The sequence below is a fragment of the Rissa tridactyla genome, chromosome 19, assembly GCF_028500815.1.
Source record: "Rissa tridactyla isolate bRisTri1 chromosome 19, bRisTri1.patW.cur.20221130, whole genome shotgun sequence".
Classification (NCBI taxonomy): Eukaryota; Metazoa; Chordata; class Aves; order Charadriiformes; family Laridae; genus Rissa; species Rissa tridactyla.
Window position 1 is genome coordinate 903,738 of NC_071484.1, and position 18,100 is coordinate 921,837.

An 18,100-nucleotide genomic window follows, 5' to 3' on the forward strand; every position below is an offset into this window, starting at 1 on the left:
CATGAAGATAATCAGAGGGCTGGAGCACCTCTCTTATGAAGACAGGTTGAAAGACATGGGTTTGTTCAGCCTGGAGAAGAGAAGCCTCTTGGGAGACCTTACAACAGACTTCCAGGAGCTAAAGGGGGCCTACAGGAAAGATGGGGAGGGACTCTTCATCAGGGAGCGAAGCGACAGCACGAGGGTAATGGTTTCAAACTGAAAGAGGGGAGATTTAGATTATATATTAGGAAGACATTCTTGACTGTGGCGGCGGTGAGACACTGGAATAGGCTGCCCAGAGAAGCTGTGGATGCTCCATCCCTGGAGGTGTTCAACGACAGCTCAGATGGGGCTTCGAGCAACCTGGTCTGGTGGGAGGTGTCCCTGCCCAGGGCAGGGGAGCTGGAACTAGATGGTCTTGAAGGTCCCTTCCAACTCTAACCATTCTACTGTTCTGTGATTCTACCTCCCACAATAACCTTCTCCATATTTTTACCAGGCACTGAAGTGAGACTGAGAGGCCTGTAATTACCAGGCTTTACCTTCTTTCTCTTCAGGAAAACAGGGATAACTTTGTCAGCTTCCAGTTGTCTGGGGCCTCTCCAGACTCCCAAGGCCATTGAAAAAGAACAGAGAGAGATCCTATCATAACATTGGCCAGCTCTTTCATACCCGGGCATGAATGCCAGAGGGACCCATAGATTTAGGTGCCGAAACAATGCAGAAGAAATACTACAAACTGACCCCAAGCCCCATTTCCAATTGGCCCCTGTGCCTCCTGGGAAGAGGAAGGGAAAGAGTGAAGCTAAGCCTGAGAAAAAGGAGGACAGAGAGGTAGGATGGTATGTTTAGTGTTGTTTGTTTTTTTTCTTTTTTATACTCTCCATTGCACTGTATTTTAATTGGCAATCAAAGACATTCCTGCAGTGTGCAGGACGGGCCACAAACACCTGCTGTGTACAGTGGTAAGCCCTCACTGCTGGAAACAGCCCTGAGCACCACCACACACATCACAGCACTCCCCTGGCCCATTGCTCTTGCACCTGGGCTGAGCCCCAGTAGGTTTCTGTTAAAGCTCAGCTAGATTTCCTGTCTCTGGGTGAACAGCACAGAAGTAGCGGGCAGAGTCCCAGGGCTGCAGGGCACTCATGGACAGAGATGCCTCAGAACGGGAATTGTCCCGGGACACCGTGGCTTGTCCCTCCACCGCTGGCCCGTACTTTGTAGTACCCGAGGATGCACTGATGTAGGACACCCACTCGAGACCACCACCGGGGGCCTCACGATACCACCGAATTCCACGAAGATTAAAGCCGAAGCCGGATCCGCGGCAGGAGAGGCGCACGGAGTCCCCGGGAGCTCGCAGCCCTCCGCCGGCCTCCACCAGCCTCAGCTGCGCCCACACCCCTGCGGACGGAGAGCGCAGGCAGCCGGGCAGGGCTCCACCGGCCCCACGACGTTCCCCCGCCGCCCCGGCGCCCCCCGCCCCGGCACAGCCACAGCACCACCCCCCTCTCTCCCGGCAAAGCCCCGCACCCGGGGCAATGCCCCGCCTGCCCCCCTAGGGGCTCAGCCGCACCCGCTCCCACACTGCGGCCCGACCCGCCGCCCCAAAGCCTCCCCCGGCCCTCGCCCGCCCATCCCCCCCGTTCCCCCCTTCCCCGCTTCCCCGCCCAAGGCGAGTGGCAGCCGACAGCGCGCCCGGCGCCGGAACAGCCGCAGCCCCGGGGCGCCGGCACGGGCAGCGCGCCCGCGAGCAGCCCCAGCCCCGGGCCCGGCCTCGCCGCCCTCCCGTCCCGGTTCTCACCTGCCGGCCCCGAGGCCAAGGCCAAGGCCAGGAGCCACGGCACCAGCCCGGCCGCCATCGTGCCCTGCCGCGCCGGGGCTGGACGGCGCCCGGCGGGTGCTGCCCAGGAGCCGAGCGGAGCCGCGCTCGGGCCCGCTCCTGCCCGCCCCGCCGGCTCGGCCCCTCGCTGGGGCCGCGCCCACATCTCTGACCGCCCCCAACACCCCCGGCCCGGCCCGGCCCCCCACTGCCGCGGCCCCTTTGGGGCAGGAGAAGGGCGGACGCGGGCAGGGCCGTGCGCAGAGGAGGAGCGCGGCGCCCCGGCACACCGAGGCTCTTGGCCCGGGGCTGCCAGCGCGGTTCCGCCACTATCCCGCCTCGTCGCCCTGCCGAGCCCTGCGCAAGGGCGTCGGCACCTCGACCGCCCGCAGCCGGCCCTGGCCACAGCCGCAGCCCCAGCGGCAGGGACGGGCCGTCGGCCCGCAGCGTCCCCTCGCACGACCCTCCCCGTGCCCCGCACCCCCAGCCCGCCCTGGCCTCACTCCCAGCCCCTGCCCGCGGGGACCAGACACACAGTGCGGAAGCGAGCTCCCTCATTTCCATCGCGTTGCCCTGCAGACCTCATTTCCACATGGCAGAGCTTTCCCTTCCCCACCACCACTACAGCCCTGCAGGTCCCAGGTAGTACCTCCCGTGTCTTGCAACTTACTCTTGCCCCTGTTTCAGGCTGGTCTGTATGCCTGTCCTGTGGGTGACCAGTGACATTGGGCTATATCCCCTGCGCCTTCCACTTTGAGGAAACAGGAGATGTGGGCAGTGTGAGATGCTGCTAGGGAGGCGCAGGGACCTGCTCAGTCCCTCTGGAACACATTCTCCTTGTCATGCTTTCTGGGGTGGGAAATAATACCCAGAGACACATGGTCAGAACTGCTTTGTCTTAGCTAGTCCTGCTTTTCCCGACATTTGTCCTGCCTGTACCCTTGTCACCCCTGCCTGCCGCACCATCACCCAACTCTATGCTCCAGTCACAGCTCTTTACTCCCTTGGCACTGTGCCTACACCGAACCCAATAGTTGAGCTGTTGTAAAGAGAAAGTAGTTCAAATTGCTAGGGCACCGTTGGGTGTCTTTTCCTGTTTTTCCTGCCAGGAGACAAGAAGGTGTCCTTCAGATGCAGTGTGGTGATGCCCAGTGTCCTGCAGTTATGGTTGTCCTGGTGGGAAAAACCTCTTCTGGGAGACGGGACCTATGTGGCTGCAGGGGGCTCCCTGGCCTGTTCTGTGGGGAGAACAGGCCATGTTAAGTCCCGCCTGGCCTCCAGGCTGCCTAAACCAAATTGCCTTTGTGCTACCAAACAGTGAGCACAACCCCAGGGGAACTCTGCTCTCATCATCATCTTCATCTCCATCTTCATCATCATCTTCATGTTCATCGTCTTCACCTTCATCTTCTTCTTCATCATCTTATTCATCTTCATCTTTACCAATCAACGTTATCTGATGATCTCAGGGTAGTGCTAGGGGTACTTTTTATTAATCTCTAGAGCCTCTTGCCTCATGGGCTGCAATGCCATTGGTCACTTAGGTATTTCTTAGTTTTACTACGCTTTCTTTAACTTTTTTCTTTATTAGTATTTTCCAAAGAATTTGACTTTACACTGACTGGGGTGTGGCAGGATCTCATCATTTAACCATATGCAGCACAGAGAAGGATACCCTTTCCCATGCTGAATCTGCTTTCCTGCTCCTTGGCTGTTCTGCAAAGAGGAGCAAGATGAGGGTCTGTGGTCTAATGGGTAGCTGTGTAGAGGGCGAGGGCTGGCCAGGAGCAACGCAGAGATATGGATCCCCTGGCTCTGTCTACAGGTCAGTCAAGAACTTGGCCAGGATGCTATCACCCCAGCAGCACTGGGTTCTGCAGTGTCAGCTCCAGGAGGAACCAAGACCAAGTAAGGATTGGTGCTGCACATGGAGGTTATGTCCAAGGGTGTTAATCATTTAGTTGAGCAGTGTTGGTTTCTGTGTGAGGAAGTGAGGAAAGCTAAGAGTGTCTCAACTCATCTGCAGACAGTCCCATGGTCCTGCATTTCTAAGTCCCTGGCGTGAATATCTCTGCACAGATGGGGTCTTTGAGAAAAGAAGGAAGGACCTGGGATCGGAGATGTTGGAAAGGTTGATACAAGAAGGAGAGTATCATTTCAGGGATGAAAGCACTGCCAAGGTTGGAAGATGCAGAGCCTCACCTCTCCTGTGCGGTTCTTGGCAATGCAGATTTTGCACAAGCGGAAATGGGGCTTGGCTTAATGTGGTGTTTCAGAGCACAGTAATAAGTTGCAGTGTCCTCAAAAGAGACGGTTGCTATTTCTAAGGGGGCTGTTCTATTTTCATAGACCACCACAGAGAATTGGTGTCTGCGGAACTTGTCATTCCCTGAAATTCTAAATGCTTCCATGAGAAATTTCAGTGTTTTCCCTGGGAGCTGACGATACCAGAAGAAATTCAAAGTGCTGTCACTGTCCTCAGTGGTGGACTGGCAGGGCAGAACTACTCGCTGCCCAACTGTGGCTGACATCTCAGTAAAGAATTGCTTCTTGGGGTCACCTCCAACAAGACCTGCAACACATGCAGAAATGTGTCTGTGGAGCAGCTAGCCTCCTTCTCTCACTTGCTCTGCATTTAAGGCTGTGTTTTCCCCAAACCTTTCTGTCTTTCCAAAGAAAAGGAAAGCTCAGATATCTACTTCCACCACCCCTCTGCATTTCTTCCTAATCTCATCATCTTGTCAGCACAGATCTCTGCGTAGACTACTGAAAACTGTGGGAGACAATAAAAAGTGCATGAATACACCCACCTGACTGGATTAGCAGAAGACATGCTGTCACAGCCATGATGAAGATAATTTTTCCCAGCTCCAGAATCCCTGTCCCTCGGGAGACTCTCAGCACACTATGGCACAAGGCACTCTTGGCCGCAACATGAAATGGCTGCATCCTGCAGAATGTGACTGAGCCTGTGTGACGTAGTCATAGCTCTGGAGTGAGGAGGGCAAGAATGAGGCCCATTCACCTTTTGCCTTTGCTCATCTTCTCTGCAAAGAGTGGACAGTCTCAGTGTCTTCCTGCACTTTTCTCTGTGTTTCCCTCTCCCTTCATAAGATTTACTCCGTGAGGGAACATCTCTCCCTTGCTGTAGTGTTCATCTGCTTTTGTGTGCTCTTTGTTGGGAGGGCTTTTGAGAGCACAACGGCTTCTTATAACGTTCAGGGCTCTGGGAAATGCAGGTGTAGTGCTCTTTTCAAAAGGTTTCATGTTTCTCTTAGTTTAGCCTCTGTTATTTTGGAAGCAGCTGTTCAGTATTTCTCCACGCATGAGGACTCGGAGACAAGGGGAGGAAGCTGATAAGAGGGAAAGAAAGGTATTTTAATGGGTGAACGTATAAATTCCTAGAATATGGGGATGGAGTCCTGATTCTGATGGGTTGGGTCAGTGCTGGCTGGGGCAGGGCAGGCTGGTGGGGTGGTGGAGTGGGAGGAACTGCAGCCCCATCCCCTGTGCAGCTCTACATTTGCGCAAAGCATAAGGGCACAATTTGGGGCTCACCAGCCGCTGCTGGCCCATTGGAAAGGGATCAAGACTGGGGCAGGGACAGGGGTGGGGGGCAAAATCCTGCTGTTTGGAGCCGATGAGTGGAGAAGTGCCAAGGAGCAGCCTTGGCACAGGGAACAACTGCTCCTGGGCAGCACCTTTCTTTCTCTCCAGCCTCCTAGAAAATCTGAAGCCTTTGCTGTGTTTCTCATTTTGGTGGGTACTTCACATACAGTTGAGAGGAGTCTTCACAGCTCTGCATCTAAGTTTGCAGTAATGCAGTCCTCTGTCAGTCAAGGCTGCAAGGTGAGGTTGTCCCTGTAAATCACAGACCCTCAGCTGAAATCTGCTTAGGTGGTGAACATCCCCTGGACAAAGCAGTCACTGTTCCCAGAGGAATTGTCAGTCACCAGAAGGTACCTGGGCTCACTGCTCCTGGATGACCAGTAAAAGACCCAGAACAGCACTTCTTGTAGCAATTTTCATAAATGTATTCTGTAAATAAAATTTACGATCCAACTGCAAGACTTTGTATTTGCTCAGCCCACCCCACCCTACTCTAACATGTTTTTTAAATGGACACAACAGACAGAAAAGTCTGTAGATGTTGTGAACACAAAACCCCCCATGGCAGGGGTGGTTGGGCTGGATGATCTTATAAAGGTCCTTTTCCCTTTTTCTTCCTCCACCCTCACCTCCGATATGGAAATGGCAGAAAGCTCTGATGGGAAAAGACCAGTTATTAGCCTAAAAGCCTCTGGGGTAGAAGCATTTAGATTGACAACCGGGTACCTATATGGTGCCTTCATAGCATCTTCACATGCTTCTAAAAGGAACCAGACCTGGCCAGGATACATCTGTCTGGCTTGGGACAATCTGGAGATTAGAGTCGGGGCTTTAAAATAGCACACTATTGTTTGTGTTGAGAGTGATGGTGCAGCTCTTTTTACCCTAGCAAAAAACACTCTGGACAGTGTCTAGGATGCTAAGATGCCTGTGATAACATACTTAGTAAAAGCTTTCTCAGTTTCATCTCTTTCAATTGTGGCGTAGTGTGCTGAGAGTCTCCCGAGGGACAGGGATTCTGGAGCTGGGAAAAATTGTCTTCATCATGGCTGTGACAGCATGTCTCCTGCTAATCCAGTCAGGTGGGTGTACTACGAAGAAGTGGCTGGGGATCATAATGAGTGCCTCCCTGCTGTAGGGGACAGAGCACCGATGTGCCAACTTGGCCTATCATCTAGAGAGGTTTGCTGACTGCTGGGCACGAGGATCCGGGATATTGTGGAGGAACTGGAGAAGCTCGTTCAGCCCTCTGACTGCTACCTCCTTGTGGGCACAAATGATACTGCTACGGGAAAGCTGAACAGAATCAAAACGGATTACAGAGCTCTGCAGGCAGTGGTCAAGGTCATGGGGGCCCTGGTGGTGTTCTCCTCAACCCCGACGGTGAAGGGAAAGGGTATGAGGAAGAGGGTGCTGGTGATGTAGGTCAATAATTGTCTGTGGAACTGGAGCTGGTGACAGGGTTTTGTGTCCTATGACCATGGAACACTGTTTGCAGAGTAGCATGTGCTCAGGAGAGTTGGTATCCACTTCACCAAGTGGGGCAAAGTTACCTTTGCCAGCAGGATGGCTGACCTGATAAGGTCTTTAAACTAGGAATGACAGGGGAGGGAGAGAGTAACCAGCAGCCTTGTGAAGGAGTGATGGATACAGTTGATGAGAAAAGGGCCTGGAGTGATGTGCCAGGAAGGGATCACAAGATCAAGAAAACAGGGCTTAAGCAGGCTCACTTCTAGGAGCTGCATGTAAGCAAGGAAGTGTCTACAAGCCAGCATAGTGGTGAAATCCCCAAAATGCTTTCTAGGGTGTCAACATGCTGGGTTGCCTCTGTCAAGTGCCTGTATGCTAGTGCATGCAGTATGGGGAATAAACACAAGGAGAGAGAGATCTGTGTGCAGTTGCAGGGCTGTGAGGTTGTTGGGATCACGGAGACAGGGTACGATGGCTCCTGTGACTAGGGTGTTGCAATGGAGGATTACACGCTTTTTTGGAAGGATGGACTCTGAAGATGAGAAGGAGAAGCCCTTTCTGTGAGAGAGCAATTGGAATGCATGGAGCTTTCCCTGGGGATGCATAGTGTGCGAACTGAGAGGTTGTGGTTAAGGATTAAAGAGAAGACAGGTAAGGGTGACATTTTAATGGGTGTTGGCTATAGGCTGCCTGATCAGGAAGAACGTGTGGATGAGGCCCTCTACAAAGAGGAGCAGCCTCACATTCACAGGCACTGGTCCTTATGTCAGACTTCTGCCACCTCAATATCTGCTGGAGAGAAAACATAGGAGGACATAAGGAAGCCAGGAGGTTCCTGGACTGTGTTGACAACAGCTTAATCACTCAAGTCATAGGTGAGCCAACAAGGAGAGGTGCTCTGCTGGAACGCATACACATCCTGGGAAAGTGATAGAGCAGCTAATCCTGGAAACAATTTCCAGGTACATGAAGGACAAGAGGTGATTGGGTGTAGTCAGCATGGATTCACCAAAGGGAAGTCATGCTTCACCATGCTGATATCCAGCTACAATGAAATGAGTATCTTGGTAAACAAGAAAAGAGTGGTGGATATAGTCTGCCTTGATTTCAGTATGGCTTTCTACACTGTCTTCCATATGATCCTTTAGAGAAGCTGTTGATGTACAGACTGGATGAGCAGACAGTGTGGTGGATTGAAAACTGGCTGAACAGTTTTCAGCCAGTGGGTGATGATCAGTGGAACAAGTCACTACTGGTCCTTCAGGGGTCAATACTTGTTCCAATCCATTTCAACATCTTAATTACTGATCTAGATGACAGGGAAAAGTGTACCCTTAGCAAGTTCACAGCTGACACTAAAATGGGAAGAGTGGCTGGTACACCAGAGGATCATGCTGCTATCCAGAGGGACCTTGACAAGCTGCAGAAATGGGCCGAAAGGAACTTAATGCAGTTCAGCAAGGGGAAGAGCAAAGTTCTGCACCTGGGGAGGAACAACTCCAGGCATCATTATGTGCTGGGGTCCGCCCAGCTGTAAAGAAGCTTTGAGAAAAAAGACCTGGGTTGTCCTGCTGGACACCAAGTTGACAATGAGCTGGCAATGTGCCCATGCCTCAAAGAAAGCCAACAGTGTTCTAGGCTGTTAGGAGGAGTGTTGCCAGAAGGTCAAGGAAGGTGACCATTCCCCTCTATTCAGCACTGGAGTACTGGGTCCAGTTCTAGACTCCCCAGTGTAAGGGAGATATGGAGGTGTTGGATAGAATCCAATGAAAGTGCACAAAGAGGATGGGTGAACTGGAGTATCTCGTCTACGAGGAAAGGCTGAGAGAGCTGGGACTTTTCAGCGAAGAGAAGAGAGTGCTCAGGGTGGATCTTATCAGTGTATCTAAATACCTGAAGGGAGGGTGCAAAGAAGACAAAGCCAGGCTCTTCTCAGAGGCGCAAAGTGACAGGACCACAGGCAATGGGCACAGGCTGAAACACAGCAGGTTCTCTGTGAAAATCAGGAAACACCTCTTTACTGGTGAGGGTGACAGAGCACTGGTATGGGTTTCCCAGGGAGGCTGTGGATTCTCCCTCCTTGGAGATATTCAAAACCCATCTGGACATGGGGCTGGGGAACCTGAAATAGACGGCTGTGCTTCAGAAGGGTGGTTAGACAAAGTGATCTTCAGAGGTCCCTTCCAACTTCAACCACTCTGTGACTCTCCAAAGACTTTTTACAAAATAACTTTTCCCAGTTTCTAAACCCTTCCAGGATAGCAGAAAGGGAATGTTTTCAGCACACACTCATGATCAAAAGCCAAAGAGGAGGCTTTTAAATTTTTAGCCAGTACTCTTTTGCCATAGACCACCTTCTGCATCTTCTAAAGGAGCCTTGGTTTCTTTTACCCACTTTTGCTTGTTCCTTGTGATAGAACACTGCTATATCACAATCTTCTTAGGGTCATCACTGTCTGGATTTACACCATAAGCCAACACAAGATCCCTCAGTGCCTCAAAATTTATTTTTCCTCTGTGTGTTGTGTTTAGACTGATGCCCTTAACCTTTGACAACATTTTCCTTCAGACTGCAAGTAGGTGTAGGATTTGGGGCCTGATGACACAAACTCCACAATATGGTCATCTGGCAGACATTTGCTTGTCAACTTGCCTAAGTACTCACCAAGCAGGGAGGTCCCAGTCCCACAGATGACTCACAGATATCATAGAATCTGTGTTGAGACAGAGGCAACAGTCTTGCAGGGCACCTAAGAGACTGTGAAGATCTAGGTGTGCATATGCTGTTGTGAAACAAGTTATAGAAATGTTAGTATTGTACTACAAGGTCATGCACCCTTTGGCATGCTTTTATGTGATAGTCACCACACCCTCACCAATAAAGTCACAAGAGGACACATCGTAAGCTGGAGAAAAGAGGTAACCATACAACTCATCTGGTTATCTTACAATGTTTATGTTGGGTAGGCTGGATCTATGTCCAAATTTTCCCTACAGAGGATTTTAAAAGTTTTGCAATTTGACGTTTCACAGCATTTTCTTATTATGTTCAGGCTGCAAAGTGACATCTTATTTCTGCCTGTCATCTTCAATATACTCAGCTTTTTTGTCATCATCAGTGTAACAAGCTGGGTAGCCTGAAGCTTCATGCTTGTGACAGAGGTAGAATTTTACATAGTCCGAGTTCATGGTGGGGTGATGGGCAGGGAGGAAGACACACTCAGCTCCTCCACAGCCAGTGTATATCAGGCCCTGTATTCCAGCATCTCTGCTCACATATGATCCCCTGGCGTTAGAGCACACCCTCTAGATGGAGAGGTTGACCACTGCTATCCCTTAGAGAGGAGTCCTGTGCTGCTGGAGGCTCTGAGAGGTCAGCAGCTCACAAGCCTGTGCGGAAGGGAATTCCTCCTGCTCTGGATAGCCCTGCGCTGGGAAAAGAAACTTGGTTAGGAGATGGTCCCAAAGGATACAGGAGTGACAATGGTGTGAGGAAAAGCCTTCAAAACAACCCCCGAGTGTGAGGAAAAGCCTTCAGAATAACCCCTGACATTCTCATCCTCATTCTCCCACTTGTCCCCTGAATGAGGGAGCGTGGCCTAAACCCAAGGGCAAAGGTAGTAAGGGCAGGCCACCTATACACCCTGCTCCTCTCAAAATGTTCCCTGCACAGCCCAGCAGTTACACAGATGTGCAAGGCTAAGGGGACTCACAGGTCGATGTTGAAATCAGCCTGGCTAGGCCACACGCCAGGGCCCTCATGCCTCTTACACACATCCAGCTCCCACCTGACATACCTGGCCTTTCTCCAGGCCTGAGGCAGCTTTCCCCAAGGCCAGCTCTTCTCCTGGCAGGGCCTGTTGCCCACTTCTGCCTGGTGGTCTGCTCTCCCACTGAGATCTTGGATAGAGCTGTACAGCCTGGTCACACTGCAGAAGAAATGAGGCAGGGCTGAGAGAAGCCCACAAAGTAGAGCAGGAGAATGACTCCAAGGACAGGAAGAGTGTACTGGGGAGAGCATGTCCTCCAGATCTCAGCACACCGCCAGATACCAACTGAAGGGTCCACAAGGTGGTTCTGAGTATTATCCAAAACAGTTAGAATCAAGTAATCCAAGAAGGAGCATTGTGACATGGCATATTATTTGTGTTTTCCATCTTACTTTGACCTCTGAGGGACACAGCCCAGAGTAGATACTCTAAGAGACAGATCTGCAGGAAACCCTGAAGAAGTAGCGTGCAGTAGGGAAATCCAGAGATCAAAGAGTAGCAGCAAGGAACAATTGTACAAGTGATCCCTATCTTCTGCATTGTCTTTCAGCTCACCAGAGATGTTGGGCATAATAACCACATAACACATGGTGAAAACAAGGCAACCTCATACTCTTTCACAACCTCCTTCTTCCTCTCAAGCCACTGACACTGGCTCCTCCTGGAAGAGGATCTTGGACTGCAGATCTCAGGTGTACAGGGGAAGCAGCACTGCCAGGGCACACCTGAGGGCCCCATCCCTGAAGGTCAGCCTTTCACAGACACATCCCCTCCCTGCCCTGGGTTCTTGCACAGCCAAGGAAGCTCCCTGCACCAGGGTGTCATGCACTGCACAGAGGTACAAGGCACTATCAGAGAGCTCGACTTCCTCCAGCTGCAGGAGGCTGTATTTCTCGGTGGTGTTCAGCATGGTGGTGAGACGGCCACTCTGCTCTGCATAACGTGTTACTGGATGTGAGATACGCTGTGGGGCTTGGCCTTTCCTCTGTTGGTACCAGAACAAGTCTCCAAAGGCAGAGGTCCGGTAGGTGCAGGTAGTTTGGAACGCTCCTTTCTGCTTCACTGTGACTTGTCCTTCTTGTTGTGTCACAGTGGTCTTCCCCACAGTGCCTGGAAGAAAGTGAATGTCAGCAGTTCTGCAGGGAAAGGCTATGGGAAGCAAAATCGAAGCAGGTGAGAAACCCTAGTGGAGAAGGCTCCCTGAGATCTGCAGACAGTCAGCTAGAGAGTCATTTTGGGCAAGAGCTCAGAGATCTCAGCCCAGCATGTAGCCTGAGCAGAGCTGTGCAGTGTCCATGCTCCACCTCCCTGCTCTTCTTCCTATGGACCAGAGAACCAGGGAAGAGCCTGTCATGCCTAATATTTGTGTGCTAGAACTAGCACCCCTCCTGCAGGTTGAGGGGCCTGGGGACCTACAGCAAAAAGATTCATCCTGCTTTGCTATCCCTCTCATCTCTGAGGGCTCCTATCTCCCTGAGTATATGCAAAGCTGAGCATGGAAAGAGGGAGCCCTGGCTGAGTTGTCAACCAGGAGAAAGCTGGAGGCCATGGCAGACATGTGCCAGCCAGAAGGGCAGAGCCTGGGGCACCCTATTAACGTTAGAGGGATGAGAGCTTTAAAGTCCCTGTAACAGCTTTGAAAGAATCTGCTAATTTTTGATGCAAAGAGAGAAACATGAGACTGCAGAGAGAGCTGAGATCTCCTATGGTGACAGCAGGAGAATGAGAAGAGAAAGGCAGAGAGAAGTCGGCCACAGGGGAGAGAAAAGATGGAGAAGTTTGAAGTATCTTTTCTCTCTCTTCTCATTTCCTTTCCAAAAGTAAGGGCTCCTTGAGATAACTGGTACAACTGACATTTCCCAGCATTTTCCCACTGTTCAAGAGTATTTCTCTGCATGGAGCTGGTAACACTGTCAAGGGTTTCCCTGGGAGAATAAGGATGAGTTTATAGAATGCCAAGACTTACCAAGCAGCTGCCCCAGGAAGGCCATGAGGATGAAATATCCGAGGTGCATGTCAAGATGCATGTCGAGATGTCGAGAACCCACTTCTTTGTCGAGTGAGAGAGAGTCAGAAAAGTCCCTCCCAGCCCCGAGATAACAGAGATGCCGGAAACAATGCTGTTGGGGGAGCAAAGGAAGAAGCAGGTAAGAGCAGTGATCTGTTCTTCCTGTGCCTCAAATGCTTTTAGCATCAAATGACTTTAGCCTCCTGGGCATCTGCTGGGAATACAACACAGCAGAGAGGGAACAATCCAGGAGGTTCCTGGAATGTGTGGAGGATAACTTCCTCACACAGCTGGTAAGTGAGCTGACCAGGGAAGGTGCCCTCCTGGACCTGCTTCTTGTGAACAGGGAAGAACTTGTGGGGGAAGTAAGGGTTGGTGGCCGTCTAGGGCACAGTGATCATGAGATGACTGAGTTTTTGATTCTTGGAGAAACAGGGAGAGGGGTTAGTAAAACTGCCACCTTAGACTTCCAGAGGGCAAACTTTGACCTGTTCAGAAGACTGCTTGACAAAATGCCTTGGGAGGCTGCCCTGAAGGATATAGGAGCCCAGGAAGGCTGGACCTACTTCAAGAGAGAAGCCTTAAAGGCACAGGAGCAGGCTGTCCCTGTGTGCCGAAAAACAAGTAGGCAGGCAAGGAGACCAGCCTGGCTAAATAGGGACCTTTGGCTGGACCTCAAGAACAAAAGGAGAGTCTATGACCTTTGGAAGAGGGGGCAGGTCTCTCATGAAGACTATAAAGATGTAGTGAAGCTATGCAGGGAGAAAATTAGGAGAGCCAAAGCGCAGCTCGAGCTCAACCTACCTACAGCTGTTAAGGATAACAAAAAATGTTTCTATAACTTCATTAACAACAAAGGGAGGATTAGGGGAAATCTCCCTCCCTTATTGGATGCAGAGGGAAACATAGTCACAAAGGATGAGGAAAAGGCTGAGGTGCTCAATGCCTCCTTTGCCTCTGTCTTTAGCAGTGGAACGAGCTGTTCCCTGGGCACCCAGCCTCAAGAGCTGGGAGACAGGGAGGGGAAGCTGCAGGAGGTCATGACAATTAAAGAGGAAGTGATCAGTGACCTGCCACACCACTTGGATGCACACAAGCCTTGGGACCAGATGGGTTACATCCAAGAGTCCTGAAAAAGTTGTCCGACGTACTCGCCAAGTCGCTTTCCACTATTTGCCTGAAGTCATGGCTAACTGGGGAGGTCCCAATGGACTGGAGGGGAGCAAATGTAGCACCCATCTACAAGAAAGGCAGAAAGGAGGATCGGGACACTATAGACCTGTCAGTCTGACCTCGGTACCAGGGAAGGTCATGGAGCAGATCATCTTGAGTGCCTTTACAAGTCATATAATGGACAACCAGGGGATCAGGCACAGTCAGCCTGGGTTTATGAAAGGTAGGTCCTGCCTGACGAACCTGATCTCCTTCTATGACAAGATGAGCCAATTATTGGATGAGGGAAAGGCTGTGGATATTGTCTACCTAGACTTTCAAAAAGCATTTGATACTGTTCCGCATAGAATTCTCATGGAAAAACTGGCTGCTCATGGCCTGGAAGAGCATACAATCTGCTGGATCAAGCACTGGCTGGATGGACGGTCCCGAAGAGTGGTGGTCAATGGACTTAAATCCAGCTGGCGGCCAGTCACAAGTGGTGTTCCTCAGGGCACAGTGTTGGGACCATTTCTGTTCAACATCTTTATTGATGGTCTTGATAAGGACATGGAGTGTATAATCAGTAAGTTCGCAGATGACACCGAGTTAAGCAGGAGTGTTGATCTGCATGAGGATAGGGAGGCTATACAGAGAGACTTGGATAGATTGGATCGATGGGCCAACGCTAACGGTATGAGCTTCAACAAGGCCAACTGCCAGGTCCTGTACTTGGGCCAGAACAAACCCATGCATCACTACAGGCTTGGGGCAGTGTGGCTGGAGAGCTGCCTGGCAGAAAAGGGCCTGGGGGTTCTAATTGACAAGCGGCTGAACATGAGCCAGCAGTGTGCCCAGGTGGCCAAGAAAGCCAATGCCATCCTGGCTTGTATTAGAAATAGTGTGACCAGCAGAAGTAGGGAGGTGATTGTCCCCCTGTACTCAGCACTGGTGAGGCCACACCTTGAGTACTGTGTCCAGTTCTGGGCACCTCAATATGAGAGAGATATCGAGCTGCTGGAGCGAGTGCAGAACAGGGCAACGAAGCTGGTGAAGGGCCTGGAGAATAAATCTGATGAGGAGCAATTGAAGGAGCTGGGACTGTTTAGTTTGAGGAAGAGGAGGCTGAGGGGAGACCTCATCGCTCTCTACAACTACTTGAAAGGACATTGTCGAGAGGTTGGTGCTGGTCTCTTCTCACAGGTAATTAGCGATAGAACAAGAGGGAATAGCTTCAAGCTGCAGCAGGGTAGGTTTAGACTGGACATTAGGAAGAAATTCTTCAGAGAAAGAGTGGTCAGACACTGGAATAGGCTGCCCAGGGAGGCGGTGGGATCACCATCCCCAAATGTGTTTAAGAGTTGTTTAGATGTGGTGTTAGGGCATATAGTGTAGGGGAGAACTTTGTAGAGTGGTGTTGATGGTTGGACTCGATGATCCCAAGGGTCTTTTCCAAGCTAAGTGATTCTATAATGCTGGGCAAGGGATCAACATTTAGGATGTGTTTGCAGTGTAGCTGAATGGCTTTGCTTTTCTTTCCCTTTTCCTTTTTTGCTTTGGTTCCCCTTTGCAGCAAGGTCCCACTAATACCAGCATGGCGGGAACCATCTTTCTCCTTTCTTTCTACAGGGCAAGCAGACAGACATCATGCAAGAGCTTCTCCACGGTCAAGGACAACAGAGTCTCCATGGTCCCCACCTGGAGTGACTTTGTCTCCCTCTTTGGACTCATTAAAGTTCTGCTGCATTCAAGCCTGGCCTCCATGTAGTCCTTCCCTCTGTGGACACTCCCCAGGCTGCCAAAGGAGACAGGTGTTGCTCTGGGGTGGAAGGGGGTGAGGGCACAAGGAGACCCGTCTCCATTCTCAGAGGAGTGGGAGGTTGGGACAGCCTGCAGTGGCTCCTCCCTTGAGCACCATCCCTTAGAGCTGAGGAACATATCCTGAGCTGCTCTGCTGCCAGTGACCATCAGGCGTTGCCTTGCTGTTATCTCTGCCCACAAATGCCCAGGAAGGCAGGAGTCCCTGAGGTGTCAGCATCCCCATGAGCTCTTGAGGAAGGGTGTCCCTCTTGCTATGGCCAGAACTGCTCTGGGGTTGTGCGGTGATGGGTGTGATGCTCTGGAACATGATTTGTTTTGCAGAATGTCTAGAGTGCTAATACAGGGAACAGCCCTTAGGATGGCCAGCCCTACAAAAATGATCCTGGAAGGGCAGGAAAAGGGCACAGGATCCATGTGGGTTTTACAGCTCCAATTAAGGGCACTGTAGCCAAAAGCTCTTTTCTTTCTTTTCTTTTTAATGGTGATTTAAACCATCTACTGACAGAACAGCGTCTGTTCTTTACACCTTTCTTACTCCCTTGCTGAACTCCTTGATTTACACCCCAAGAAATAAGGACGTGAAAGCTGCTGATACTTGTTCGTGTACAATACACTTCTGGCAGGGTCGTAGTTGTTGACAGCAGAAACGATGACAAGATCTGTTTCCTTTGACGAAAATGATCTGAAATCATGATTGACCAAAGCTGTGTAACCCTTCTGTGGATGAGATCTGCACAGTGTCCTGTGCCCTGTCAAGGGGACAACACATTGTCCTGTGCTGTGGGAGTGACAGAGCACTGGCCTGGCTAGCCCAGGGAGGTTGCCAAGGCTCTTTCCTTAGAGATATTCAAAAGCCACCTAGACACCATCCTGGGCAACTGGCTCTAGGTGCCCTTGCTTGAGCGGGGAGGTTGGACCAGATGACCTGCAGGGCTCCCTTCCAACCTCAGCCATTCTGTGATTCTCTCATTCTGTGACAGCAAATGATGTAGCGCAGTTCTGGGTTCCATCATCTGAAGGGCTGTCAGGTTATCTATACTGGTCCTCTCTTTCTTTCTAGTCTTAATGCTAACAAATAGCATTTTAAGGGATGCTTTGAAGAGGCTGAGTGCCTTTCTTACTGTGATCAGTCAGTGTCATTTCTGGTGCCCCAGCCTCAGTGTTTGCAACCTGTGGGGAGTCTGGCTTGTCCCAGGTGTGCCACGCTCTGCTGTCCTGTGAGGCAGCATTCCCTTTACAGAGCTAGGGATGGTCCCACAGAGCTAGGGATGGTCCCACCCCAACACATCTCCTTCAAGGAGATCACTTAGGACAGCTGGGATTTCTAAGGCTGTAAGAATTTTCTCATTTCTGATGCAGGGATTCTTTGTGGCTGCAGCCATATGGATGTTGTCTAGATTTTATGTTACCCCTGACCCACAGAGTTGGGACAAGAGGAGGCCCAGTCTCTGGAAAGACCAAGACAGCTTGGACTCCACTGTGGTTTCTCTCTCTTTTCTTGTGAGAAAACAGCTGACTGAACCAGTGTCAAGCTCCTGAGCTCCTAAAGCTGATGGTGCCTGATTCATTGCCTTGACTGGGATCTGAAGGACTTGTCTAGACTCATCCTGAGGGGCTGAGAGCTGGCACTGGGCTTCGTGGTTATCTGTGTGCATGTTTGTTATCACATTCATGACCCTCTTGCTGTGCTCGTGTGTGTATTCATACATATGTGTGTCTGTGTGTGCACTCATGCCTGAGATAATGTATGTGCAAGTGTGCACAAATGGTGTGTGTGTTTGGTCACACCTGTTCATGAGTGTGTATATATTTTAGTGCATGTACCTGCTTTCATGAAGGTGTGCATGGATGGGTGTGACGTTGGTCTGCATATATGAGTGTGTGGGCATAGGTGTGTGTGCGAGGATATGTGCATTCATCTCAGTACATCTCTGTACATCAGTGTGCACGTAAATCATGCGTGCTAGGAGTATGCATGTGTGTAAGCACCTGTGCTTGTATATCTTTGTGTATTTGTTGGTATTGGGGGTGTAGCTGTGCCTGCACATGGTCTCCTTTGGAAATGTGTGCACACACCTCCTTATAAGTGCACACATTTGAATTACTCTTTGGGTACGTGCAAGCTCAGGTGTGTGGTTGTGCCCAGGTGTGTGAGACTTTGTGTGCACACATATCAGGGTGTGTGCATGCCTGTGAGTGTGCATACCTTGGTGTGCCTATAGGGGTACATGTGTGGGCACCCGTGAGGGTATGTCAAAGATCTTGATGAAGTCAAGGCACACCCCAGGCAGTGCCCCTCCCCTTCCCACAGTGCCTGTCACCTCCTCATGGAAAGCAATGAGGTTGGTGAGGAACCATTTGTCCACACTAAACCCGTGTCAGCTGCTCCCAAGTGCCAGCTCATGACAGCAGATGAGCAGGAGGAATCAAGAAGCTCCCATCAAAATGTTTAATGTCCCCAGC

The 18,100-nt window shown here is 51.0% G+C and overlaps 1 protein-coding gene and 1 gene segment (V, D, J or C); both read right to left on the reverse strand.

Moving 5' to 3' along the window:
• Window positions 1-763: 763 nt before the first annotated feature.
• Window positions 764-1,922, reverse strand: LOC128919280 (Ig heavy chain V region C3-like). The segment is given in 2 exon segments: window positions 764-1,389; window positions 1,790-1,922. Coding segments are annotated over 2 exon segments (396 nt in total).
• Window positions 1,923-10,335: 8,413 nt separating this feature from the next.
• Window positions 10,336-12,727, reverse strand: LOC128919456 (uncharacterized). Its single transcript, XM_054224779.1, has 4 exons — window positions 12,623-12,727; window positions 11,471-11,766; window positions 10,684-10,815; window positions 10,336-10,485 (listed from the first exon to the last, which is right to left on the reverse strand). Exons 1-4 carry the CDS (start codon window positions 12,681-12,683, stop codon window positions 10,336-10,338), a joined length of 639 nt encoding a protein of 212 aa, XP_054080754.1. The 5' UTR covers window positions 12,684-12,727.
• Between the last annotated feature and the right edge of the window lie 5,373 nt (window positions 12,728-18,100).